This window comes from Fundulus heteroclitus, unplaced genomic scaffold (assembly GCF_011125445.2).
Source record: "Fundulus heteroclitus isolate FHET01 unplaced genomic scaffold, MU-UCD_Fhet_4.1 scaffold_36, whole genome shotgun sequence".
NCBI lineage: Eukaryota > Metazoa > Chordata > Actinopteri > Cyprinodontiformes > Fundulidae > Fundulus > Fundulus heteroclitus.
In genome coordinates, this window is record NW_023396770.1 from 510,879 (window position 1) to 533,376 (window position 22,498).

Below are 22,498 nucleotides of genomic sequence, written 5' to 3' on the forward strand. Positions count from 1 at the left end.
AGGGCTAAAGATTAGGGTGATGGTACAGAGAGCTAAAGATTAGGGTGATGGTACGGAGGGCTAAAGATGAGGGTGATGGTACGGAGAGCTAAAGATGAGGGTGATGGTACGGAGAGCTAAAGATTAGGGTGATGGTACAGAGGGCTAAAGATTAGGGTGATGGTACGGAGAGCTAAAGATTAGGGTGATGGTACAGAGGGCTAAAGATTAGGGTGATGGTACGGAGAGCTAAAGATTAGGGTGATGGTACGGAGAGCTAAAGATTAGGGTGATGGTACGGAGAGCTAAAGATTAGGGTGATGGTACAGAGGGCTAAAGATTAGGGTGATGGTACGGAGAGCTAAAGATTAGGGTGATGGTACAGAGGGCTAAAGATTAGGGTGATGGTACGGAGAGCTAAAGATTAGGGTGATGGTACAGAGGGCTAAAGATTAGGGTGATGGTACGGAGGGCTAAAGATTAGGGTGATGGTACGGAGGGCTAAAGATTAGGGTGATGGTACGGAGGGCTAAAGATTAGGGTGATGGTACGGAGAGCTAAAGATTAGGGTGATGGTACAGAGAGCTAAAGATTAGGGTGATGGTACGGAGGGCTAAAGATTAGGGTGATGGTACAGAGAGCTAAAGATTAGGGTGATGGTACGGAGGGCTAAAGATTAGGGTGATGGTACAGAGAGCTAAAGATTAGGGTGATGGTACGGAGGGCTAAAGATTAGGGTGATGGTACGGAGAGCTAAAGATTAGGGTGATGGTACGGAGGGCTAAAGATTAGGGTGATGGTACGGAGGGCTAAAGATTAGGGTGATGGTACGGAGAGCTAAAGATTAGGGTGATGGTACGGAGGGCGGTACCTTGATGAGCTTCTCTTTCTCTTCCTCTCCCAGTCGGCATGCTGAGTCCCAGGAACCTGCGGATCTCTGACGAGTGGTACACGCGGTTCCGGGTGTCCTGGGAACCGGTCTCTGCTCCGGTTCAGGGATACAGAGTCATCTACTCCCCTAAAGGTGAGCGCTGCCGCCCTCGCTGCCGCCCACGCTCTTCCTGCGCCGCCTACCGGCTCCTCCTGTGCTTGCAGGCAAAGACCAGCCGGTGGACTTCTTCGTTGGTGACGTCACGTCCTTCACTCCCACCAACCTGGAGCCCGGAACCACCTACGACGTCAAGGTTCTGGCCCAGTACGCCACGGGCGTCAGCGCGCCGCTCCTAGGAGAGGGAACCACACGTAGGCGCCGCCCCGCCGCCTCTGCCTGACGCCGGCGTGCCGGCTGCTCTCCTGACACATGTTCTTCTGATCGCTGCAGTTTACCTGAACGTCACCAACATCGAGACCTTCAACGTCGACCACCACAGCTTCTGCATCAAGTGGAGTCCCCACCGAGCCGCCACGTCCTACCGCATCAAGCTCAGGCCCGTGGACCGTAAGTGGCGCTGTCTGTCCTGCTCACACGTCCACCAACACGCTAGAACAACACACTAGAACGTCCAGGAACATGTTAGAACGTCCAGGAGCACGCTAGAACGTCCAGGAACATGTTAGAACATCCACCAGCACGCTAGAACGTCCAGGAACATGTTAGAACATCCACCAGCACGCTAGAACGTCCAGGAACATGTCCACGTCCTACCGCATCAAGCTCAGGCCCGTGGACCGTAAGTGGCGCCGCCGTCCTGCTCACACGTCCAGGAACACGCTAGAACGTCCAGGAACATGTTAGAACGTCCAGGAACATGTTAGAACGTCCAGGAACATGTTAGAACAAGTTAGTATTATTATTATTATTATTATTATTATTATTATTAGTAGTAGTAGTAGTAGTAGTAGTAGTAGTAGTAGTAGTAGTACTAATGGTATTATATTATTAGTAGTAGTATTAATATTATTATTATTAGTAGTGGGGAAACTGCTAAAACACTGAAATGTTTTCATTTTATCTTAATAATAATAATAATAATAATAATAATAATAATAATAATAATAATAATAATAATAATAATAATAATAAAGCTGATAGCAACAGAATAATCTGGTTTAATTTTATTATTCTCTCTATTTTTTAGTTATTATTGTTTCAGTGTTAATTAGGATGATGGTGATAGTAATAACAGTAGTTATAGATGATTAATAGCACTAAGACCAATAAATAATATTGATGATGCCCATCTGGTCCTGGTTGGTCCTCTCCTGGGTTGACCCGGTTCTGCTGGTTCTGCTGGTTCTGCCACCTGTGTGGCTGAGGAGGCTCTGCAGGTGAGGTCATGGCAGCAGGCTTCGCCGCAGACGCTCCTCGCCGTTTGGAGTCTAGACGTTCCCGCAGACCCTGTTTACGTTCCGGGACGTCCCGCCTGGGGAACAGAACGGCGCTGGTTCCGACCGCGCAGCTGGAACCGGGTTTGTGCTTGAAAGGAAAACGTCGTCTTCAATTACCTCCAGCTCTCTGGGGTCCATCTGGTTCGCATTGCTGCACAGACGCGGCTTTGGAGGCGAGGCGTCCCAGCCGGGCCGCGTTAGTCATCAGCCATCCGAGCCGCAGCGACGCAGTGCCGGAACCAATCCGGTTCTGATCGCGTGAGACAGACGGCCCGGCAGCCACAGGGCTGTCCTCCGAGCAGAACCACACACAAGGCTCGCCGTTTCAGGGAGCCTCCATGCAGATCTGGAGTGTTCTGAGCCTGTTCTGAGCCTGGCCCGGTCCAGTTCCGGTCCAGAGGTCTGAACCTCAGCGGGTCTTCTCTGCAGTAACTACCGGGTTGGTTTTCGACCCGAGAAGCAGAGATCCGCTCTGAGCCTGAAGAGACGACAGAACCATCCTGGTCCAGTCCTGGTCCAGTCCTGGTCCAGTCATCCCGCAGGTCTGGTTCTAACAGAATAACTGTATCAGTCCCAAACGGGTCAGACCTCCACAGGAGACACGGTTACTGTTGCCCACTTTATTATACGGTAATAGTTTAGGGCCAGCGCGCCTCCTGGCCCGGTTGGTTCTGTTCCCACTGGACCTCCGCCTCAGACATGCTGCTTATGGGACCGGGCTGAGGTTCTCCGGACCTCTGATACCGGTTCAGTTCACCTCAGCACTGCATCTAAGCCAGGGGTGCACAAACTTATCGCTACACAGGGAAGTGAAAGAAACACGAGGGCAAAAAAAATTATTGTTATTTTTTACTGCTCTACAAAATATTATAATTTTAAATGAATTAGTCAGATTTTTTTAATATAGAAAATAAATGTGTTAATCATTGTAGATCCAAAATTTAAAAAGGGTTTTGCTCATTTGCTGTATTCATCCAGTTTGTAAATGATTTAGAATAATAACTGTGAATGCAGTAGGCATTCACAGTTATTGAGATCCTCTTTCTCGTTTTTACTGTTTAAAGTTTGATTCGCTTCTCCTCCTACAGTTTTTGTCCGATTTCAACCATTCAACTTTTAAACTATTCAGCTTCTTCTGGAATCGATGGCTATATCTTTTTGTACTTTTAACTTTTCAACTTTTTAAAATATTCAGCTTCTTCTGCAAATTTTCAGCTTTTTTTTCTCCCATAGGAAATTAATGTAATTCATTAAAATTCCGCTCATTTCAGCTGCTTTTTGACAGCTTACTGCTTCAGCTTACTTTCAGCTATAAACGCCATGCAACTTATAAAATGTAGTGATATTCCAAACAACATATGTTTTCAAATCGTCGCTACTCCTAAACTGTTTAATATACAGGCATCAGACTTTTACACATTCAGGTCCAGACCCTTCTGGCACTCACAAAAAAGGAATTTTGTGGATAACTGTTACGGTTTGGCCGCAGGAACAATTTGTTCGGGAGTAGCGAATGTGCAAAATCCTGAAAACGCTTTGGACCTCCTTCCCTCCAAATGATCCACTTTTTTACATCGTCGCCATTCCTACACCGATTTTTGTACAAACATAAAAATGAGCACCATAGTGCTCAAAAGCCTGCTGATACTCACGGTGAATGAAATATTTTGACATCTCTTATACTTTTTCAGCTAGAGTGATTTGTTCAGAACTATGTTTGGGGGATTTTCGCATTTTCCTCAAAATTACATTTTTTCCAGAATTTTTTGTGCCTAAATTAAAATATTTCTAGCAAAAACCGATAGCTTGTCCGGTTTCCCTATCCGTTACGAAATAAACACAGACAAAATTACGTCTCTAACCTTTATCGTTCCGGAGAAACCAAGTGCTGCTCGCGGGGTAAATCGCAGCTAAAACATGTTCAGAACTCCATGCCCCGAAATTATGCACTTTTTACATTGTCGCTATGCCTACACCGATTTTTGTACAAACATCAAAATAAGCACAGTTGTCCTCCAAAGCCGGCGGATACTCACAGTGAAGGAATTATTTTGATATCTCCTATACTTTTTCAGCTAGAGCGATTTGTTTGGGACCCTTTTTAAAGGATTTTTGTATATCCATAAAAATCCCGTTTGTATCATAATTTTTTACGCCTTTATTAAAATATTTCCAGCAAAAACCGATAGCTTGTCTTCTTCTCCTATCCATTACGAAATAAACGCAGAAAAAATTACGTCTCTACCATTTACGGATCAGGAGATATGGGGTGTTGTTTAAGGCAAAGTATTCCATTCAATTCCAATGAGGCAGAGTCTGAGCAAAGTGTCTGCACTTCAGTAGAATGGCCCGCTGCAGGTGTCAGTGAGTTTCCATGACAACAGAACTCTGCTGGCCAGAGGTTACTACAGGTCAGGGACAGGCTCCATTGGGATAGAATGGCAACTTTCGTCACCCACTGCATTGGCTGTGATGAATGTAGAAATCTGAAATTCGCACAGTCACTTCCTCTTAACATTTTACATTTTTCAAGTGATTATCAGGCATGTGTGAATTTTCTGTCACTTTTTGGATTTCACATGCTTTCCTATTGGGCCTTTGACTCCAACAGGACCTGGCAGGATGCCCAGACGCATCCTGCCAGGATGCGTCTGGGCATCCTGGGCATCTTCTGGGCATCTTCTTCTAATCATTCAGCTATTGTTCCTTCATGTTCAAATTCTTCAACTTTTTCAACTTCTTCAATGCTTTTCAGCTGTTTTTTCTCTTCTTCAAAGAACTTCTGCATCTTTTGCTCAATCATTCAGCTTACTGCATTCACAGTGCATTTTTGCAGGAAATGCAAATTTTTCTAGTTGAAACTGTCTCTTTAACAATAATAAACAGAACAACATAAGAACAGGATTTGGGTCGGTTGTTCTCTGACATTGTAATTAACCAGTTTTAATAACAGCAGATTTTAATGCAAGGAATGAGTAATTAAGTATCATTGGATAGAAGTCACTGTGAATTTAAAGAGAAAGTGTTTTTTAAAGATGAATACTTTGTGATGAACTTAACGATTCAGTTATAGGATTTAAACTTTTCTTTAGTAATTTTGCTCTAATTAGAAACTAAAACCTTCAATCAGCATCAGCTCCTGTGCTGATGGACCAGAACTTTCAGCAGCAGGTCCGCAGGTTCTGATGGAATCGGTTAACTGGGTTCTGACCCGTTGTGGTGTTTGTGCTCCTCAGCCTACAGCCAGGGTCAGCAGGAAGTCACCATCCAGGCCGGTCTGCCTCAGTACTGCTTCGACGGACTCTCTCCAGACGCCCTGTACACGGCCACCGTCTTCGTCCAGACCCCCAACCTGGAGGGTCCGGGCGTCAGCGCTAACGAGAGAACGTGTAAGTGCAGAACCGTTCCTACCTGGGCTCAGGTGAGGCTGCGAGCAGCTCGTTAAGAAGGAAGTCCTCGTTTCAGTGTGAAGAATCATGGGAGAGTTCTGATCTTCTGGTGCAGCGGTTGGGTAGAACCCTGCTGGGCCACGGTTCTCCGCTCAGCGCTCTGGTTCTGCTGATAGCTGCTGGTCACATGTTGGTTCCTCTGGTTTTCTCACAGTGGTGAAGCCGACTCCAGTTCCAACGATGCCGCCCACCCCGACGCCTCCCCCCACCATCCCCCCCGCCTGGGCAGGTGAGTGTTCCGCTATTACGCACGGTTCTAAGTCATTCGTCCAGGTCAGCAACAGCACAATGATCCCAAACCTCCCTCAGAACGAACGGAGTGGTCTAGTCAAAGTCCGGCCCTCAGTCAGCAGCTGGCCGTGTTTTCTGATTTCAGTCTGCAAAGGCGCCAAAGCAGACGTGGTGTTCGTCATCGACGGCTCCTGGAGCATCGGCGAGGAGAGCTTCACCAAGGTGGTCCAGTTCGTCTCCAGCATCATCGCCGCCTTCGACATCGTGGGACCGTCAGGGATGCAGGTCTCTGCTGCTGACTTTACAAAGCTAATTAATTAACTCAATTAGTGATTATACCTGAAGATCACAATCAGTGAAAGGAGCTAAACGTGTCACATGAAACGAATGATTTTAACTAACGTATTACTGCATTAAGGAGAAATAATACATGAAATTCTAAAATCTGTTTTATTAATGCCTAATCATAATACGGCCACTCTTTATGAGAAAACGTGAAAATATCTTCCTCTTTATTTTGTAGTTTCTGTAAAACACTGAGAAGAAGCTTTAAACGAGCAGCTGAGATGTTCCAGGTCCTTTAAGATAAGATAGTCTTTATTGATCTCACAATGGAGAAATTCACTTGCCACATCAGTTCATACAAGAAGGTGCAGAGTAGGGAAGGTGCATTCAGTTATATACAGTGATTTTTCATATATACAATGGATCAAAAAGGATACAAAAAATACAAAAAGAAATAGGAATGGGGATATGATGTCTTATTTACATACATAGTGATCTATATGTATATAAACATACATACATACTTGTGTGTATATATATATATATATATATATATATATATATATATATATATATATATATATATATATATATATATATATATACATACGCCTACATATATACGTACCTACACGTATATATGTGCATATACATTCGTGCATACATTTGTACTGACATATGTTCAGGTGGTAATAGCAGCAGAAGAGAACAAAAAAATGAGCTGTTCTAGCCTTTTGGGTTCTGTCAGGGGATTCTGATGCAGCTCGTCTTCCTTCCACTAAACTTTCCACCCTAACGCGCTCTAATGACACCCCCCCCCCCCCCCCCCCCCCCCCCCCCCCCCCCTCAGGTGTCATTCGTGCAGTACAGCGACGGCTCCAAGACCGAGTTCAAGCTCAACGCCTACGCAGATAAAGGCGTTGCCATGGCGGCGGTGCATCACATCCGTTACCGGGGAGGAAACACCAAGACAGGTGAGGTGTGGCGCCGGCCCTCAGGGAGCAGCAGGTGTGCTGGTCTGCGTGTCTGACGTCTGTCCACCTGACAGGTGAAGCTCTGAAGCACACCTACGAGAAGGCCTTCTCTGTGGAGAACGGCATGAGGAGGAACGTGCCAAAGGTGGTGGTGGCCATCACCGACGGACGTTCTCAGGACGAGGTGAAGAAGAACGCTGCCAAGCTGCAGCACGCAGGTAACATGTGACATCACTCACAGGTAACATGTGACATCACTCCACAGGTAACATGTTTCCCCCCTGGTTCCCCCTGGTTCTCCCCTGATTCTCCCCTGGTTCTCCCCTGGTTTCATCCTGATTCTCCCCTGGTTTCCCCCTGGTTCTCCCCTGATTCTCCCCTGATTCTCCCCTGGTTCTCCCCTGGTTCTCCCCTGATTCTCCCCTGATTCTCCCCTGATTCTCCCCTGATTCTCCCTGGTTCTCCCCTGGTTCTCCCCTGATTCTCCCCCTGGTTCCCCTGGTTTCCCCTGGTTTCCCCCTGATTCTCCCCCTGGTTCTCCCCTGGTTTCCCCCTGGTTCCCCCTGGTTTCCCCCTGGTTCTCCCCCTGGTCCCCCCTGGTCCTCCCCCTGGTTCTCCCCTGGTTCTCCCCTGGTTCTCCCCTGATTCTCCCCCTGGTTTCCCCCTGGTTCCCCCTGGTTTCCTCCTGATTCTCCCCCTGGTTCTCCCCCTGGTTTCCTCCTGATTCTCCCCCTGGTTCTCCCCCTGGTTTCCTCCTGATTCTCCCCCTGGTTCCCCCTGGTCCTCCCCCTGGTTCTCCCTGGTTTCCCCCTGGTTCCCCCTGGTTTCCCCCTGGTTCTCCCCCTGGTTACCTCCTGATTTTCCCCCTGGTTCCTCCCAGGTTCCCCCTGGTTCCCCCCTGGTTCCTCCCAGGTTCCCCCCTGGTTCTCCCCCTGGTTCTCCCCCTAGTTCTCCCCCCTGTTTCTCCCCTGGTCCTCCCCTGTTTTCCCCCTGGTCCTCCCCCTGGTTCTCCCTGGTTTCCTCCTGATTCTCCCCCAGGTTTCCCCCTGGTTCCCCCCCTGGTTTCCCCCTGGTTCTCCCCCTGGTCCCCCCTGTTCTCCCCCTGGTTCCCCCCGGTTCCCCCTGGTTCTGATCCGTTCTCTGCTCCTCAGGCTACAGCGTCTTTGCCATCGGCGTGGCTGATGTGGACTTCGTGGAGCTGCAGGAGATCGGCAGCAAGCCCAGCGACCGCCACGTCTTCGTGGTGGACGACTTCGACGCCTTCGACACCATCAAGGAGAACCTGATCACCTTCATCTGCGAAGCTTCCACCTCATGTCAGTTAGAACCTTACACTCCATCTCCAGAACCAGAACACGTTCCTCACTGACTCTCCTCTTTCCCCGCAGCCTGTCCTCTGATCTACCTCAACGGCTTCACCTCGCCCGGTGAGTAGAACCTCCCTGTCGGCTAAAAACACCGAGAACCCGGTCCGGTCCGGTCCGGTCTGAACCCTCCTCTTCCTCGCAGGCTTCAGGATGCTGGAGGCCTTCAACCTGACGGAGAAGACCTACAGCTCCGTCCCAGGGGTCTCCATGGAACCGGGTTCCTTCAACAGCTACACCGCCTACAGGCTGCACAAGGACGCCTACCTGAGCCAGGCCAGCACGTGAGTCCACCCCCAGTCCCCCCCGTCCCAGTCCCCCCCCGGGGCTCGTGGGTCCCCCCCCCCGGCCTCCTTTCCACTGTCTTCCAGCCATAATCAATCACACCGGGTTCTAAGTAGAACACGACCAGTCTCTGTTGTCTAGAAGTTAATTAATTTCTAAGTGCTACAGGAGCAGTATATAGTTTCCACAGGCCTATGGCGCCCTCTGGTGGCTACAGGCGGTAATGTTCAATCCTTGGTTCATGCGGGTCACTATGAATTACCATTTAAATGTGATATATGGCAGGATCGGCCAAACTATGACAACAAAGTGTGACCTAAAGTCCAAAAAATACTGTAATACAGCTTCTAGCTTTCAGACAGTGTCTGCCCCCCCCCACCAAACAGTGACTCAGCAGTTTCTTCCTGACGGTAATCCATCATGGCTGCCCCCTGCAGAGCAGAATGCACAGCAGATTTTTAACCCAGAGTCTGCAGCTCTGTCAGAACGTTGGCATGTTATACATGCAGGTTCTGGTCGGGCCCGTCTGACCAGAACCACCTGGATGTTTTCTGTCTCCTGAACAGAGAGATCCACCCAGACGGTCTTCCTGTGGCCTACACCATCATCCTGATGTTCCGCCTGCTGCCCGACTCGCCCTCACAGCCCTTTGACATCTGGCAGGTGTCCAGCCAGGACCACAAGCCGGAGACCGGCGTCACCGTCGACGGTAAGCACCCTGAGGTTCTGGTGCCGGTTCCCCTCAGTCAGAGGAACGTCATCAGAACCGGCTTTAATCGCTGAACCTCCACTTTGCTCTCAATGAGGCATTTCAGGATAAATACATAAAAAGGGAAATAAATATTAATTTGTATCGATTTGGTGTTTTTGCTGAAGAGGAAGACCTGGTTGGTGCGAATAATCCGGTTCTGAGAAATCTGCAGATTCCTCTTTAGTTCTGGTCCGTTTTCAGGCAGGAGGTTTGTCTTTGGACTTTAGCAGCTTTGTGACTCGGTTTCAGTCGTAGGCCACCATGATGCTCTCTGTCAGCGCTGAGATGTTCTCAGAACCAGAAAGTCGGGTTCTTTACTGATTCAGGGCTTAAAACGGGTCTGACCTCCGTTCCGTCTCCTCTCAGGTTCTGCTCAGACCATCTCGTTCTACAACAAGGACGAAACCGGAGAGATCCAGAGAGTCACGTTCGACGACAGCCTGGTGAAGAAGATCTTCCACGGGAGCTTCCACAAGGTAAAGCCGTCCACCTTCTCCCTCCATCTCAGCTGGACTCAGCAGCACCGACACCCTGAGTCCACCTGAAGCTCCAGCCTGGACCTGAACACCTTCTGCTCTGAGGAGAAAAGCTTTAGTAGAAGCGTCTCTGGATGTCAGGAGGTCCTGCAGCTCCTCCACGTTCCAAAGGTGCAGAACATTGCAGACAGAACGTCTCTCATGGAAAGGAAAGCGTGGTCCTGATGAGATCACGGTGGACTCGAGGTTCTCCCACCCGGCCCAACCAGAACACCGTGGTTCTGATGATGTCTATTGAGGAGGACATGCTTGAGCTAGGACACATCTGGAAGCTTCTGCATGGTTCTATCAGAACCATTTGGGCTCCAGTAGCCGTTCTGATGGACCTCTCCAGACCGGTATGACCCAGAGCTGCAGCGGTAGAGATGTTCTGACCCAGATCTTATTTTATCAGATCTTATCATAAAACTGAGAGGCAGCAAATCTGGTTGATCAACATCAGAACCCAAACTGATGGTTCTGCACTGCCGCCTTTAACGGGTCGTCCTGCTGTTCAGAGAGCGGTTCTGCTGCTGGATGTTCCCTCAGAGAACTCCACTCTCCTGCAGAACCGGACCCGACGCACGTCTCAGAACCGCAGGTGAGGCTTGGAGCTGAGATGGATCTGAGGCCCGGAGAGATCATCGTGGTGAGGAGCTGGGAACCGGTCCGGTTCCGTCCCAAGGCCGGCGCCGGACAAGTCCAAAAGCAGAGAGAGGTCCAGATCATCTTCTCCACCCGGAACCGGGCCCACACTGAACTCCAGAGCAGGAACCTTCATCTGAGATCATTTTACAGAAACCGGCACCGGGCCAACGGTGTGAAACATGAACTGAGTTCTGGACCCGGTTCCTCCTTTGTTCTGGTTCCAGGAAGCTACGCTCCATGTTTCCTGTAAATCAGTCCCAGTGGAACCGTCAGTTGGATCTTCTCTGCGGTTCTGAGGAGGTCCAGCTCTGCCTGCTGAGGTCCAGGTCCAACACCTCCTCAGAATCTCCCCGGCCCGGAACACCTCCTGCAGGTGGGACGGGTCGGGAGAATCCGGGTTGAAGGCTGAGATGTACCGCCATCAGGGAACCCGATCCGGGGAATAACGGACCAGAACCGATGCAGTGAAGCTGCAGAGAGCCTCAGGTTCTGCCACCGACAGAACCGGATCTGTGAATTCTGCCGGGTACAGGGAGAGCTGCGGTTTAACGATGAGATCTGAATCCAGGCGCTTTCAGAACCAAACGGGTTTTACATCTGGGCCAGAGGCCATCATCCGGGTCCGGCTCTGAGTCCATTCGGACCGCCGTCCCCAGGTGGAAAATATCTCAGGTTCCAGATGAGGAACGTTCCCCGGTCCATCAGAGGATGCAGGGCGGTTCTGTCCGTCCTCCAGGCCCAAAGATCTGTGACTCAGAACCCTAAACAGAACCAGAGCTGAACGGGTCCGGGCTCTGCAGCCTTACCCGACAAAGCGATCAGACCGTGAGGACAGGAACCAGAACTGGTTCTGGTTCTGGGCGGAGAAGGTCCACTAACATCTCCTCTCTCTCCCTGCTCAGCTGCACATCCTGGTTTCCTCCACCAGCGTCAAACTGAAGGTGGACTGCCAGGAGGTGGCCGAGAAGAAGGTCAAGGCTGCTGGCAACACGTCCAGAGACGGCTACCAGGTTCTGGGCAAGATGTCCAAGTCCATCGGCGCCAAGGGCCAGTCTGCAACGGTGAGCCGGCCAGAACCGGCCAGAACCGACCAGTACCGGCCAGAACCGGAACCGCTGCCGATTCTTATTTATCTTTTAGTGGATTTAACAGTCAAACATTATCTGTTTGTGTGTGAACCCTGGAAACAGATCCAGATTAATTTATTGATCCGTGGCTACAGACACAAAAACGTCACTTTCTGTCATTTCCACCAGAAAAAGGCAAAAACAGACGATAAAACCTGATTTTGTTCCACTTCTAGTCCAGAAACAAAGAACTTTGCTAAGCGGCTACAGCCACGATGAAGCAGCACTATAACAAACCTCTAGGTTCTATTAAACCAACATTTTTACAGAAAGCATCAACATTCACATAATAATAACTAAACACACAAGGCAATAATAATAATAATCATATATATATAACACACATATACATACATATATGCACCCAATACATTTACGGATGTACCTCTTCATATTAATACTGACTAAATATACTTTTTATACATATTGTTAGAACTTCTGAGATCTCCATGAAGTGAATCCCACAGTTTTACCCCAATAACGGAAGAACGTGTTCTACGAGCATGGAGACCAGGCAGGAAATGAAAGCGCTCGAGTCAGGAGGCTGAGATGCTTAAAGATCAAATATAGAACATCAGATTTACATCTGGAGTTGAAAAGTTTAGAATTATGACGCAACACCTGCAAACATTTGGGTCTACGTTAAAATCCAAGCAAGTTCTGTAGTAGTAGAAATCAGTTTGAGTGTTGATCTCTTCCTTCCTTTATTAATTAAACTTTTTGCTAGAATCAGAATAATGATTGTATTTAAAAATTGGGTTTATTGGACCCGTCGTTACGTTAGAACCCAGTTTCCTGTTCATTTCAGCGCCAACGGTTCCTTTATTCCATTCAGGAACAGACACGGTTAAACTTTGATGCTAAACAGGTTCTGCTAACACAGAACTGGTTCTGTCATAATAATTCCTGGTGGATTAAAGGAACCTTGTATTTTAGCCCTTTACGGGTTCTGCTGGGCCGTAATCAGAACCCAGTCCTAGTGGTAGAATCAGCAGGCCGCTGTAACTGAAACCAGATGTTTCCTGTTTGCGCTCGGGGGAACCGGGTCAGACACATGTTCCACAACATCCGTCCCATGTTCTCCTGTTCCCCTCCACAGTTCCAGCTCCAGATGTTCGACATGATCTGCAGCTTGGCCTGGACCAGCCGCGACAGATGCTGCGACCTGCCCTCCATGGTAAGAGAACCCCGACCTGCCCCGCCGTCAGCCGAGAGGCAGCGCCATGCAGCTGCTGCAGAACATCTGCACCACCCTGGTACCATCCCGGTACCGTCCCGGTTCCATCCAGGTTCCATCCTGGTTCCATCCTGGTTCCATCCCGGTTCCATCCTGGTTCCATCCTGGTTCCATCCTGGTACCGCCCCGGTTCCATCCCAGTTCCATCCTGGGACCTTCTGGAGCCCTCTGGGGTTCAACGACTTGCATGTTTTATGTAACTGCATGGAGTAGCTTACTGGTTACTGTGCGGACCTCACAGGACGCTGTTCTGGTACCTTCTGCAACGTAAATGTTCTGCAACATAAAGGTTCAGCAACATAAAGGTTCCTTTGAAAAGAAAGTTACCCTTCCACAAGTGTTTTTCCTGGCCTCATCTCTCTGAGCGAGCAGGTCTGGTTCTGCCACCCTGCTGGTTCTGGTGCGGTCGGTGCTGCTGGTGGAGGTTTTGTCCTGAGGAACATGCAGCGGTCCAATCAGACGTGGGGAGCACATGCTGTTCTTTACTGTAGAACCCGCTGAGGTCCTGTGATGAGCGAGCAGGAAGCTGGACCTCGGGCCGGGCTCATGTTGGAGCAGAATCCTGACAACTCCCAGCTGCTCCTGCTCTCACTCCCTTAGCTTGACCTCCAGCTGCTGTTTGCTGGTTTCTGACATTTTGGGGAGAAAGGAGAGGAGAAAAGCAGGAAAACATGCAGACTGCAGGAGGATGTGAGGCATTACTGGCGACATGTTGGGTTTGAGTCTCCTGAGGAACGCGGTGAGGAAGCAGCTAACAGACAAAAGCAGCCAAGTCATGGAGCAAACAGCTGATCTCCCGCTGGATTTAAAGAACCGCTCCATGTAAATCACCTTTCTTGATTTACTTCCTCAGTCTGTTCTGACTCTGATGCAGACAGAAATATCCCTCCTCGTCGGTTTGGGACAGCATCTGTTCTGACTTCAGCTCCGTGTAAATTCCAGGAGCTGAAAAGGTCCAGACCCTCCAACAGACCATGAAGGCCTCATGCCTGTGGAGCAGGGCGTCCGTCTGAGGGCTAAAGCCTGGTCCTTCTGGTCTTTGACCACACGGATGGGTCTGCTGTGAGGCTGATGTCTGTGTGCAGCAGGTTCTGTTCACCTGTGGTTCTGGTCCACGGGTCAGCAGGTTAAACAGAGGTTTCCACACCAGCTGAGTTTTTCTTTAGAATATCATCCAAAAGATCATTTTTCAGCAGCGTTGCTGCGTTAGCTTTGCTGCGTTAGACGCACTGCATTAGAAATGCTGCATTAGAAATGCTGCTTTAGAAGTGCTGCGTTGTGGAGCTGCGTTAGATGCGCTGCGTTAGAAGTGCTGCGTTACATTGCTGCGTTAGCGTTGCTACGTTAGGGTTGCTGCGTTAGCGTTGCTGTGTTAGCGTTGCTACGTTAGCGTTGCTGCGTTAGACGCACTGCGTTAAAAGTGCTGCGTTAGCAATGCTGCGTTAACAATGCTGCGTTAGCGTTGCTGCGTTAGCGTTGCTGTGTTAGCGTTGCTGTGTTAGCGTTCCTGTGTTAGCGTTGCTGCGTTAGAGTTGCTGCGTCAGAGTTGCTGCGTTAGTGTTGCTGCGTTAGCGATGCTGTGTTAGAAGTGCTGCGTTAGAGTTGCTGCATTAGTGTTGCTGCGTTAGTGTTGCTGTGTTAGCGATGCTGTGTTAGATGTGCTGCGTTAGACGCGCTGCGTTAAAAGTGCTGCGTTAGCAATGCTGCGCTGTGGAGCTGCGTTAGCGTTGCTGTGTTAGCGTTGCTGTGTTAGCGTTGCTGTGTTAGCGTTGCTGTGTTAGCGTTGCTGTGTTAGCGTTGCTGTGTTAGCTTTGCTGTGTTCGCGTTGCTGTGTTAGCGTTGCTGCGTTAGAGTTGCTGCGTCAGAGTTGCTGCATTAGTGTTGCTGCGTTAGTGATGCTGCGGTAGAAGTGCTGCGTTAGATGCGCTGCGTTAGATGCGCTGCGTTAGCGTTGCTGCGTTAGCGTTGCTGCGTTAGCGTTGCTGCGTTAGCGTTGCTACGTTAGTGTTGCTGCGTTAGCGTTGCTGCGTTAGCAGTGCTGCGTTAGACGCGCTGTGTTAGTGTTGCTACATTAGTGTTGCTGCTTTAGCGTTGCTGCTTTAGCGTTGCTGCGTTAGCATTGCTGCGTTAGCGTTGCTGCGTTAGCGTTGCTGCGTTAGAAGCGCTGCGTTAGAAGCGCTGCGTTAGATGCGCTGCGTTAGATGCGCTGCGTTAGCGTTGCTGCGTTAGCTTTGCTGCGTTAGCGTTGCTGCGTTAGCGTTGCTACGTTAGTGTTGCTGCGTTAGCGTTGCTGCGTTAGCTTTGCTACGTTAGTGTTGATGCGTTAGAAGTGCTGCGTTAGACGCGCTGTGTTAGCATTGCTACGTTAGTGTTGCTGCTTTAGCGTTGCTACGTTAGTGTTGCTGCGTTAGACGCGCTGCGTTAGACGCGCTGCGATAGACGCGCTGCGTTAGACGCGCTGCGTTAAAAGTGCTGTGTTAGCGGTGCTGCGTTAGATGCGCTGCGTTAGCGTTGCTGCGTTAGCGTTGCTGCGTTAGCGTTGCTGCGTTAGCGTTGCTACGTTAGTGTTGCTGCGTTAGCGTTGCTGCGTTAGCAGTGCTGCGTTAGACGCGCTGTGTTAGTGTTGCTACATTAGTGTTGCTGCTTTAGCGTTGCTACGTTAGTGTTGCTGCGTTAGCATTGCTGCGTTAGCGTTGCTGCGTTAGCGTTGCTGCGTTAGAAGCGCTGCGTTAGAAGCGCTGCGTTAGATGCGCTGCGTTAGATGCGCTGCGTTAGCGTTGCTGCGTTAGCTTTGCTGCGTTAGCGTTGCTGCGTTAGCGTTGCTACGTTAGTGTTGCTGCGTTAGCGTTGCTGCGTTAGCTTTGCTACGTTAGTGTTGATGCGTTAGAAGTGCTGCGTTAGACGCGCTGTGTTAGCATTGCTACGTTAGTGTTGCTGCTTTAGCGTTGCTACGTTAGTGTTGCTGCGTTAGACGCGCTGCGTTAGACGCGCTGCGATAGACGCGCTGCGTTAGACGCGCTGCGTTAAAAGTGCTGTGTTAGCGGTGCTGCGCTGTGGAGCTGCGATAGCGTTGCTGCGTTAGCGTTGCTCCGTTAGACACACTGCGTTAGAAGTGCTGCGTTAGCGGTGCTGCGCTGTGGATCTGTGTTAGACCTGCTGCTCAATGACGAACCATCAGAACGAGATCTGCAGCTCGTTCACCTGGACATCTGCAAATGTATCTTCTGTCCTTTTCTAATCAGATCTCTCCTGTCATGGCCTCCAAAGTGCCAGATTTCTGCAGTCCAGTCATGCAACAGACACAAAGGAAAGTAGACACCATAACCACCAGCAGACTGAGTCGTAAATTTTGGTGCTGAACCGGGTCTCTGGGGGCGAAAAGTAGCTCGGCTGCAGCTGACTCGGGTTTCTCACAGCAGATTGACCCCGACCCTTTAGAGACGGCAGCACAAGAACAGTTCTGTTCCAGTCTGCAGTGGGAGCTTAGAAACACTGAGCAGCACCGGTCTGGTGGGCCTGATGCGCTGATCCGGAGCAGTGAGACCGGGCTGGATGGCAGGAAGGTTCAGGTCCATGTGCTGAATAAAGGTCCAACATCTGAGCAGAGAGCCAGCAGGATCTGAGCTGAAACAGAACATTTATAACCAAACTCAGAACATCACTGCTGTTGATACATATCCAGCTGGTTCTGGTCCGAATTCTGCTGGCTGATGTTCTGAACCTCCATGTGGCTTTCATGCTTGTTTCTGGTGCATCATTAACATTTGAACGTTTGTTTCTCCTGCAGAGAGACGAGCTGAAGTGCCCCTCCCTGCCCAACGCCTGCACCTGCACCTCCGAGGCCACCGGCCAGCCGGGCCCCCAGGGGCCAGTGGTGAGAAAGACCTCGCACCTTCCAGGAGTTCACCAGAACCTTTCTGCCTGAGTCCTGCTCAGCGTCGCCGTTAAAAGATTCAAATAGTTTCAGTGACTCGAGTGAAACTGAAGGAAAAAGCAGCCAAAGCCTGAAGGACCTCCAGAAATCCTGGAGAGGTTCTGATCTGGACCAGTTAAAGTGGTTCTGAGTCCAAAATCTGGACGAAGGAATTAAGGGAGCCTCAGGAGTCTGGGTCTTAGAGTCAGGAACATTTAACACAAAGATGTTCTGCTTGAGAAAGCTGGAGAACCGCTGATCCAGAACACTTCAACTGGTTCCAGTTGAAGAACCCGGGACCGGATCAGGGTTCTGTTTGCTGTGGCCTTCTGGACCTTCAGCACCTCCAGCTGACGGCAGGTGAAGGCAGATCTTCTCTGAGTGACCCGGTTTGAGCCCAGAGATGAAACCAGAACATGAATGAAGGGAGTCTGATATCTGTTTGTCCGGGTCCGGTTCCATCGGTCTTTATGTGACTGCACAGATCTAAAAGCAGAGTGGACCTGCACCAGAACCACTGCATTCAGAACCTGGATGGTCCTGGTGAGTTCTTTAAGGTCTCAGTCAGGGTCTGGAGGACCAGCATGTTTACAGTTCAGTCTAAAGCAGGAACTAAGAATACAATAAATTACCTAAAATATTTCTCAGAACAGCACCCATTTATCATCAGAATTCGGACCTGCTTGGAGTGTTAATCATTCCAGAACCACGAACCCAGGCTCTCTCAGCTGATGCTGGTGGAGAAACTACAAAAATGGCTGAATTTGTAGTCAAAGCTGCAGGTGCAACAGAGGCTGTTGGCCCCTGACGTGGCCGTCCAGAGGTCCGATTCGTGAGCTCGGTTCTGGTTTCCTGTGTGGCTCAGCTGCAGCGAAGCTTTAAAACCCGACTGAAGTAAAACAAACAACTTTTTCAGTGAAACCCAGATAATTCAGGTTGGTTCCAGTCGCTGCAGTTCAGCACATATCCTGACCCGGTCTTAGTCCTGGTTCTGACCTTCTCCAGGATTTCTGAAGGCCTGTCAGCGGTCCTGTTTGGACTTTGGCTGCAGACACAGAACCAGTTCGACTGAAGGAAGTCAGTCAGCTGCTGGTTCTGGTCTTTTCTGGATCATTTCCCTCTGATCTGATGTTTCATCGTCCAGTTTCCCCAGAAAGAAGCAGACAGACCTGAGATGAAGAGATGTCTGAGCTGCTGCTTTGAAAGCCGGATCAGGAAAAGTTCTGGATAACATGTTCTGGTTCTGCTCCGTCACTAACCCTCCTCCCTCCTCAGGGTGCTCCCGGCAGCAAAGGTCCACGAGGTGAACGAGGCGAGCCTGGTTCTCCGGTGAGCAACCTCCGTTCTTCTCCTCTCTGAGGATCTCAGCTGCAGAATCCTCCACTAACACGTCTGCTCTGTGTGTCTCAGGGGCCGGCGGGTCCACAGGGAACCAACGGACCACCCGGGCCCATGGGTCTGCCCGGACCTCAGGGTCCCAGCGGGATGTCCATCCCAGGAGAGGCTGTAAGTCTGAACTCACACACTGACAGGAGAGCTTCAGCACATTCATCAGTTTCCCTTCAGCCTGGGAGGAAAGACATTCTTTAATGTCACTGAGGGGGCGCCATAAATCCCTCAGACGGCTTCTGGCCCAGTCACATTGTTCTGTTTCCAGACAGGAATTACTGCACATTCCCAGAAAAGGGAATTCTTGTTATTTTAACCAACATGTGTCTGATTCCCTGCTTGTTCTGCTTTAATGTGTCCAGCCTCATGGAGGATTCCTACAGACTGGATTTCCTCCACTGGAAATCTAAATGTTTGGTTTCCTGGTCGCAGCTAAATAATGTTTCTGAGAGTGAAGGAGGAAATCTGCAGAAATCTGCTGTTTATTCTCCTGTTTGTGTTCAGGACAAATTACTTTAAATAGACTGGGAGTTGCATCATCATCCTCCCTGCAGCTCAGCTCAACAACAACCTGCTGCTGGAAGCTGAACCTCTGCTAGCAGGTCGAGTTCAGCCAGAAAAACACCAGAGCCTCTTTATCCACAGAGGAACTTTCCCTGTAAGGCAGACGGCCAAGAAAAAACCCAATTAGCTAAGCTAACAACACAAGCTATCGCTAGGAGCTAGCACAAGCTAGCGCCCCAAGCTAACAACACAAGCTATCGCTAGGAGCTAAAAATAAAAGCTAACACAAGCTATCGCTAGGAGCTAAAAATAAAAGCTAACGCAAGCTATTGCTACAAGCTAGCGATACAAGCTAGCGAAACAAGTTATTACTACAAATAATAGATAAGAATTCCTTTAATGTCCCTCAATAGGGAAATTCAGGTGTGACAGCAGCAAACACACAATTGTGATGAGAAAAGAAAAAAGAATACAAGGAAAGAGAACTAAACTAATCTAAAGTTAGCTTTAAGAAAACATCAAGATTAGAATGTGAGGGTAAATAAATAAATTTACCAAAAAAAAAAAAAAAAAATATATATATATATATATATATATATATATATATACAATTTTAGCTATTGCCACAAACTAACAATACAAACTAGCGACACAAGGTATCGCTACAAGCTAGCGCTACGGGCTAGCGCTAGTTAGACTAATTTCCAGAGCCATTACAGTATGTAGACACCTCATTACATGCTGGAACGCATTCTGCTCCACCGCCATTTTGGATGGGTCTCTCCTATTCTAGTCTCCTATGTCATTTGTTGTCTCTGTATTTAACAATTTATTTGCATGAGTCTTAATCTCCAGCACCAGTTATAAGCAGGGTAGTTTTAATTTGATCTATCACTCAATTCTTTTGTTGGCAGCTCGAGGACAGGAGTCAGAGTCTAATTTGTTTTGGCCACATATAAAGTTGTACAGCGCTGGACTCTATCCACAGAAAGAGCATCGTCATCAGCATATTATACATATTTATAATAAGATGGACTTAGGCACACAACGCGATCTAAGTGGCTCGATGGAAATACTGCGGGCGGCCAGCTTCTGCATGCATTTGTGTTGGACCCAGGCGTGTGTCTAGTAGCACCAGACCTACAGATAGGAGCGAGAAGAACTTCACATGAAAGCATATATTTATTCCTACAATTATTAATGTGTAATACCGTATATGTGTTGTTGTTAAAGAGCATAAAACAGCATGAAAACACCTATTTTAATGCTTCCATCAGTACATGGAGCTGCAGCAGCTTCACTGGGTCAGTGGTTCTGCTGTTTACCACCCGAGGTGATACAGAACTAGACCAGTCACTAGATCTGTAGACCAGAACCAGATTTAGGGTCAGAACTCCCTCGGTTTCAGATAATTTAGATTACATTAAATGACCAGAACCTTCACGGGTGTTGGTGCTCAGCCGTTACAGGAACCTTGTGACGGTTCTGACCCGCTCGCTCTCTGGTTTTCTTTTCCTCAGGGCCGTCCTGGACCGAAGGGAGACCCCGGTGACTCCGGCCTGCCGGGACAGAAAGTAAGTCGGGTTCTGCTGCCGCTCCAGACTGGAAACAGACATAATTCATGTTTTGACTACTGGGCTGGCTCCGGGCCACCGTGCCGCACGCAGAACCTTTTCCATCTGAGGAGGATTCAGGGCAGCGCCGGTCCGAGTCCTCCTGCTACTCCCAAAGGTTCTGAGTGGCACTTCTAAATTAGATTTTAGCGCAGAGAGAGCCAAAAAATGGGTCGGTTCCATCAACAGAACCGCAGTTTTATCTGGGAATAAATGAGGAGTTGGGGGATGTGGATGAAACATGAGTTCTGTTGATCCAAAACATCGAGCTGGGCGGTTCCTCCTCCTGAATGAGGTCCAATCTGTTACGCAACACTTCAGTGGAGCAAATCTCTGCTGCTTCAGGAAAGCTGGGATCCGAGGAATCTAGAAACCAGAACCGGGCCTGAGCCTCAGCTTCGGGTCGAACATCTTCAGCAGCATCCAGTGAAGATGCTGCTGAAGATCCAAAGATTTATCTTAGTTCTGCAGAACGTCAGCTGGAGGAACATTACTGTGGAAAAAAGCCACAGGAAGCCTCCGGGACCGGGTCTGACCGGGTTCTGTACCGAACACCGGGTTTTCCAGAACATTTAGAGTCCGACTGACTGTTTGGAGAAAATGTCAGTTTTCATAGGAAACCAGAACCAGAAGTGGATGATTTTCAGTGGGAAATGATCCAAAGCTGTATCTGAGCAGAACCTTTGTGAATGCTGTGAAGTGTAGCAGGAGAAACAGAACCGAATCATCTGGATCGGGTCGGACTGAAGCTCCTCCTGCTGATGGAGCTGCAGGTGGACCTGCTTCAGAGACGCTGCAGCAACATGCAGTTAATCGCTTCCAGACCGGCCCGGCCCGGCTTTCTGACGGCCTATAAAACGGATCTGGAACGTATTACGTTGCTTGTAAATCTGAGGGGAACCGATGATGGAGGAGCAGCAGAGTTCTGAGAAAAAACGGCACCAAACCCAGATTTAGCGTCCAGCACTCACAGATCCGGACAGCAGGAGTTGATCGTGTTTGCTGGTGTCTGCAGGGTTCTCCAGGAGCTCCTGGTCCCGTCGGACCCATGGGACCCGCTGGAGTGAGGGTGAGTACCGACCCGCTGGATCCTGTCAGCCTGAACACGTTCATGTCTGGTTCTTAAGCCGCACCGCTGTCTTTCCAGGGACCTTCAGGGAAGGAAGGACCAACCGGACCCAGAGGACCACCAGGACCCATGGTGAGACACGCTGAGACCTGGACTTCCTCTCCAGGTCCTCACTGCGCCCCGCGCTGCTCACCTCTGGCTCTTTGTCTCCATGCAGGGACCTCCAGGATCTCCAGGAGTACCAGGACCTACAGGGAAGCCTGGAAACCCCGGAGACATAGGACCTCACGTGAGTGTCCCGGCAGCACGCTGCCTTCATGGAGCCGAGGTTGCTGGTTCTAAACCTTCTGCTGTTCTGCTTTCAGGGAGCCACTGGTCCCAAAGGAGACAGAGGAGAGAGGGTGAGTGGATCACCTGGAAACCGTTTATACCTGCTGCTGATCCTCTCCTCACAGCTGACCGCACACATGGAGACCCACTGAGACCCACTGAGACCCACTGAGATCCACTGAGACCCTCTGAGACCCTCTGAGACCCACTGAGACGTAGAGACCCTCTGAGACCTACTGAGACCCTCTGAGACCCTCTGAGACCCACTGAGACCCTCTGAGACCCACTGAGACCCTCTGAGACCCACTGAGACCCTCTGAGACCCACTGAGACCCACTGAGACCCTCTGAGACCCACTGAGACCCACTGAGACCCTCTGAGACCCACTGAGACCCTCTGAGACCCACTGAGACCCTCTGAGACCCTCTGAGACCCTCTGAGACCCACAGAGACCCACTGAGACCCTCTGAGACCCTCTGAGACCCACTGAGACCCACTGAGACCCTC

General features: G+C 49.6%; 1 protein-coding gene across 8 annotated transcripts in view; it reads left to right on the forward strand.

Moving 5' to 3' along the window:
* col12a1b (collagen, type XII, alpha 1b) overlaps positions 1-22,498 on the forward strand; it is a 100,280-nt gene that overhangs the window by 72,006 nt on the left and 5,776 nt on the right. For all 8 annotated transcript variants that reach the window (XM_036130588.1, XM_036130589.1, XM_036130592.1 and 5 more), the window contains 23 exons: positions 884-1,003; positions 1,075-1,221; positions 1,301-1,417; positions 5,544-5,696; positions 5,911-5,985; positions 6,133-6,272; positions 7,123-7,246; positions 7,321-7,464; positions 8,398-8,562; positions 8,635-8,673; positions 8,756-8,894; positions 9,462-9,604; positions 10,013-10,122; positions 11,712-11,870; positions 13,036-13,113; positions 16,961-17,047; positions 18,362-18,415; positions 18,497-18,592; positions 20,500-20,553; positions 21,608-21,661; positions 21,740-21,793; positions 21,879-21,950; positions 22,027-22,062. In XM_036130588.1, the coding sequence (XP_035986481.1) occupies positions 884-1,003; positions 1,075-1,221; positions 1,301-1,417; positions 5,544-5,696; positions 5,911-5,985; positions 6,133-6,272; positions 7,123-7,246; positions 7,321-7,464; positions 8,398-8,562; positions 8,635-8,673; positions 8,756-8,894; positions 9,462-9,604; positions 10,013-10,122; positions 11,712-11,870; positions 13,036-13,113; positions 16,961-17,047; positions 18,362-18,415; positions 18,497-18,592; positions 20,500-20,553; positions 21,608-21,661; positions 21,740-21,793; positions 21,879-21,950; positions 22,027-22,062 (2,360 nt within the window). The remainder of the gene's footprint in view (positions 1-883; positions 1,004-1,074; positions 1,222-1,300; positions 1,418-5,543; positions 5,697-5,910; positions 5,986-6,132; positions 6,273-7,122; positions 7,247-7,320; positions 7,465-8,397; positions 8,563-8,634; positions 8,674-8,755; positions 8,895-9,461; positions 9,605-10,012; positions 10,123-11,711; positions 11,871-13,035; positions 13,114-16,960; positions 17,048-18,361; positions 18,416-18,496; positions 18,593-20,499; positions 20,554-21,607; positions 21,662-21,739; positions 21,794-21,878; positions 21,951-22,026; positions 22,063-22,498) is intronic.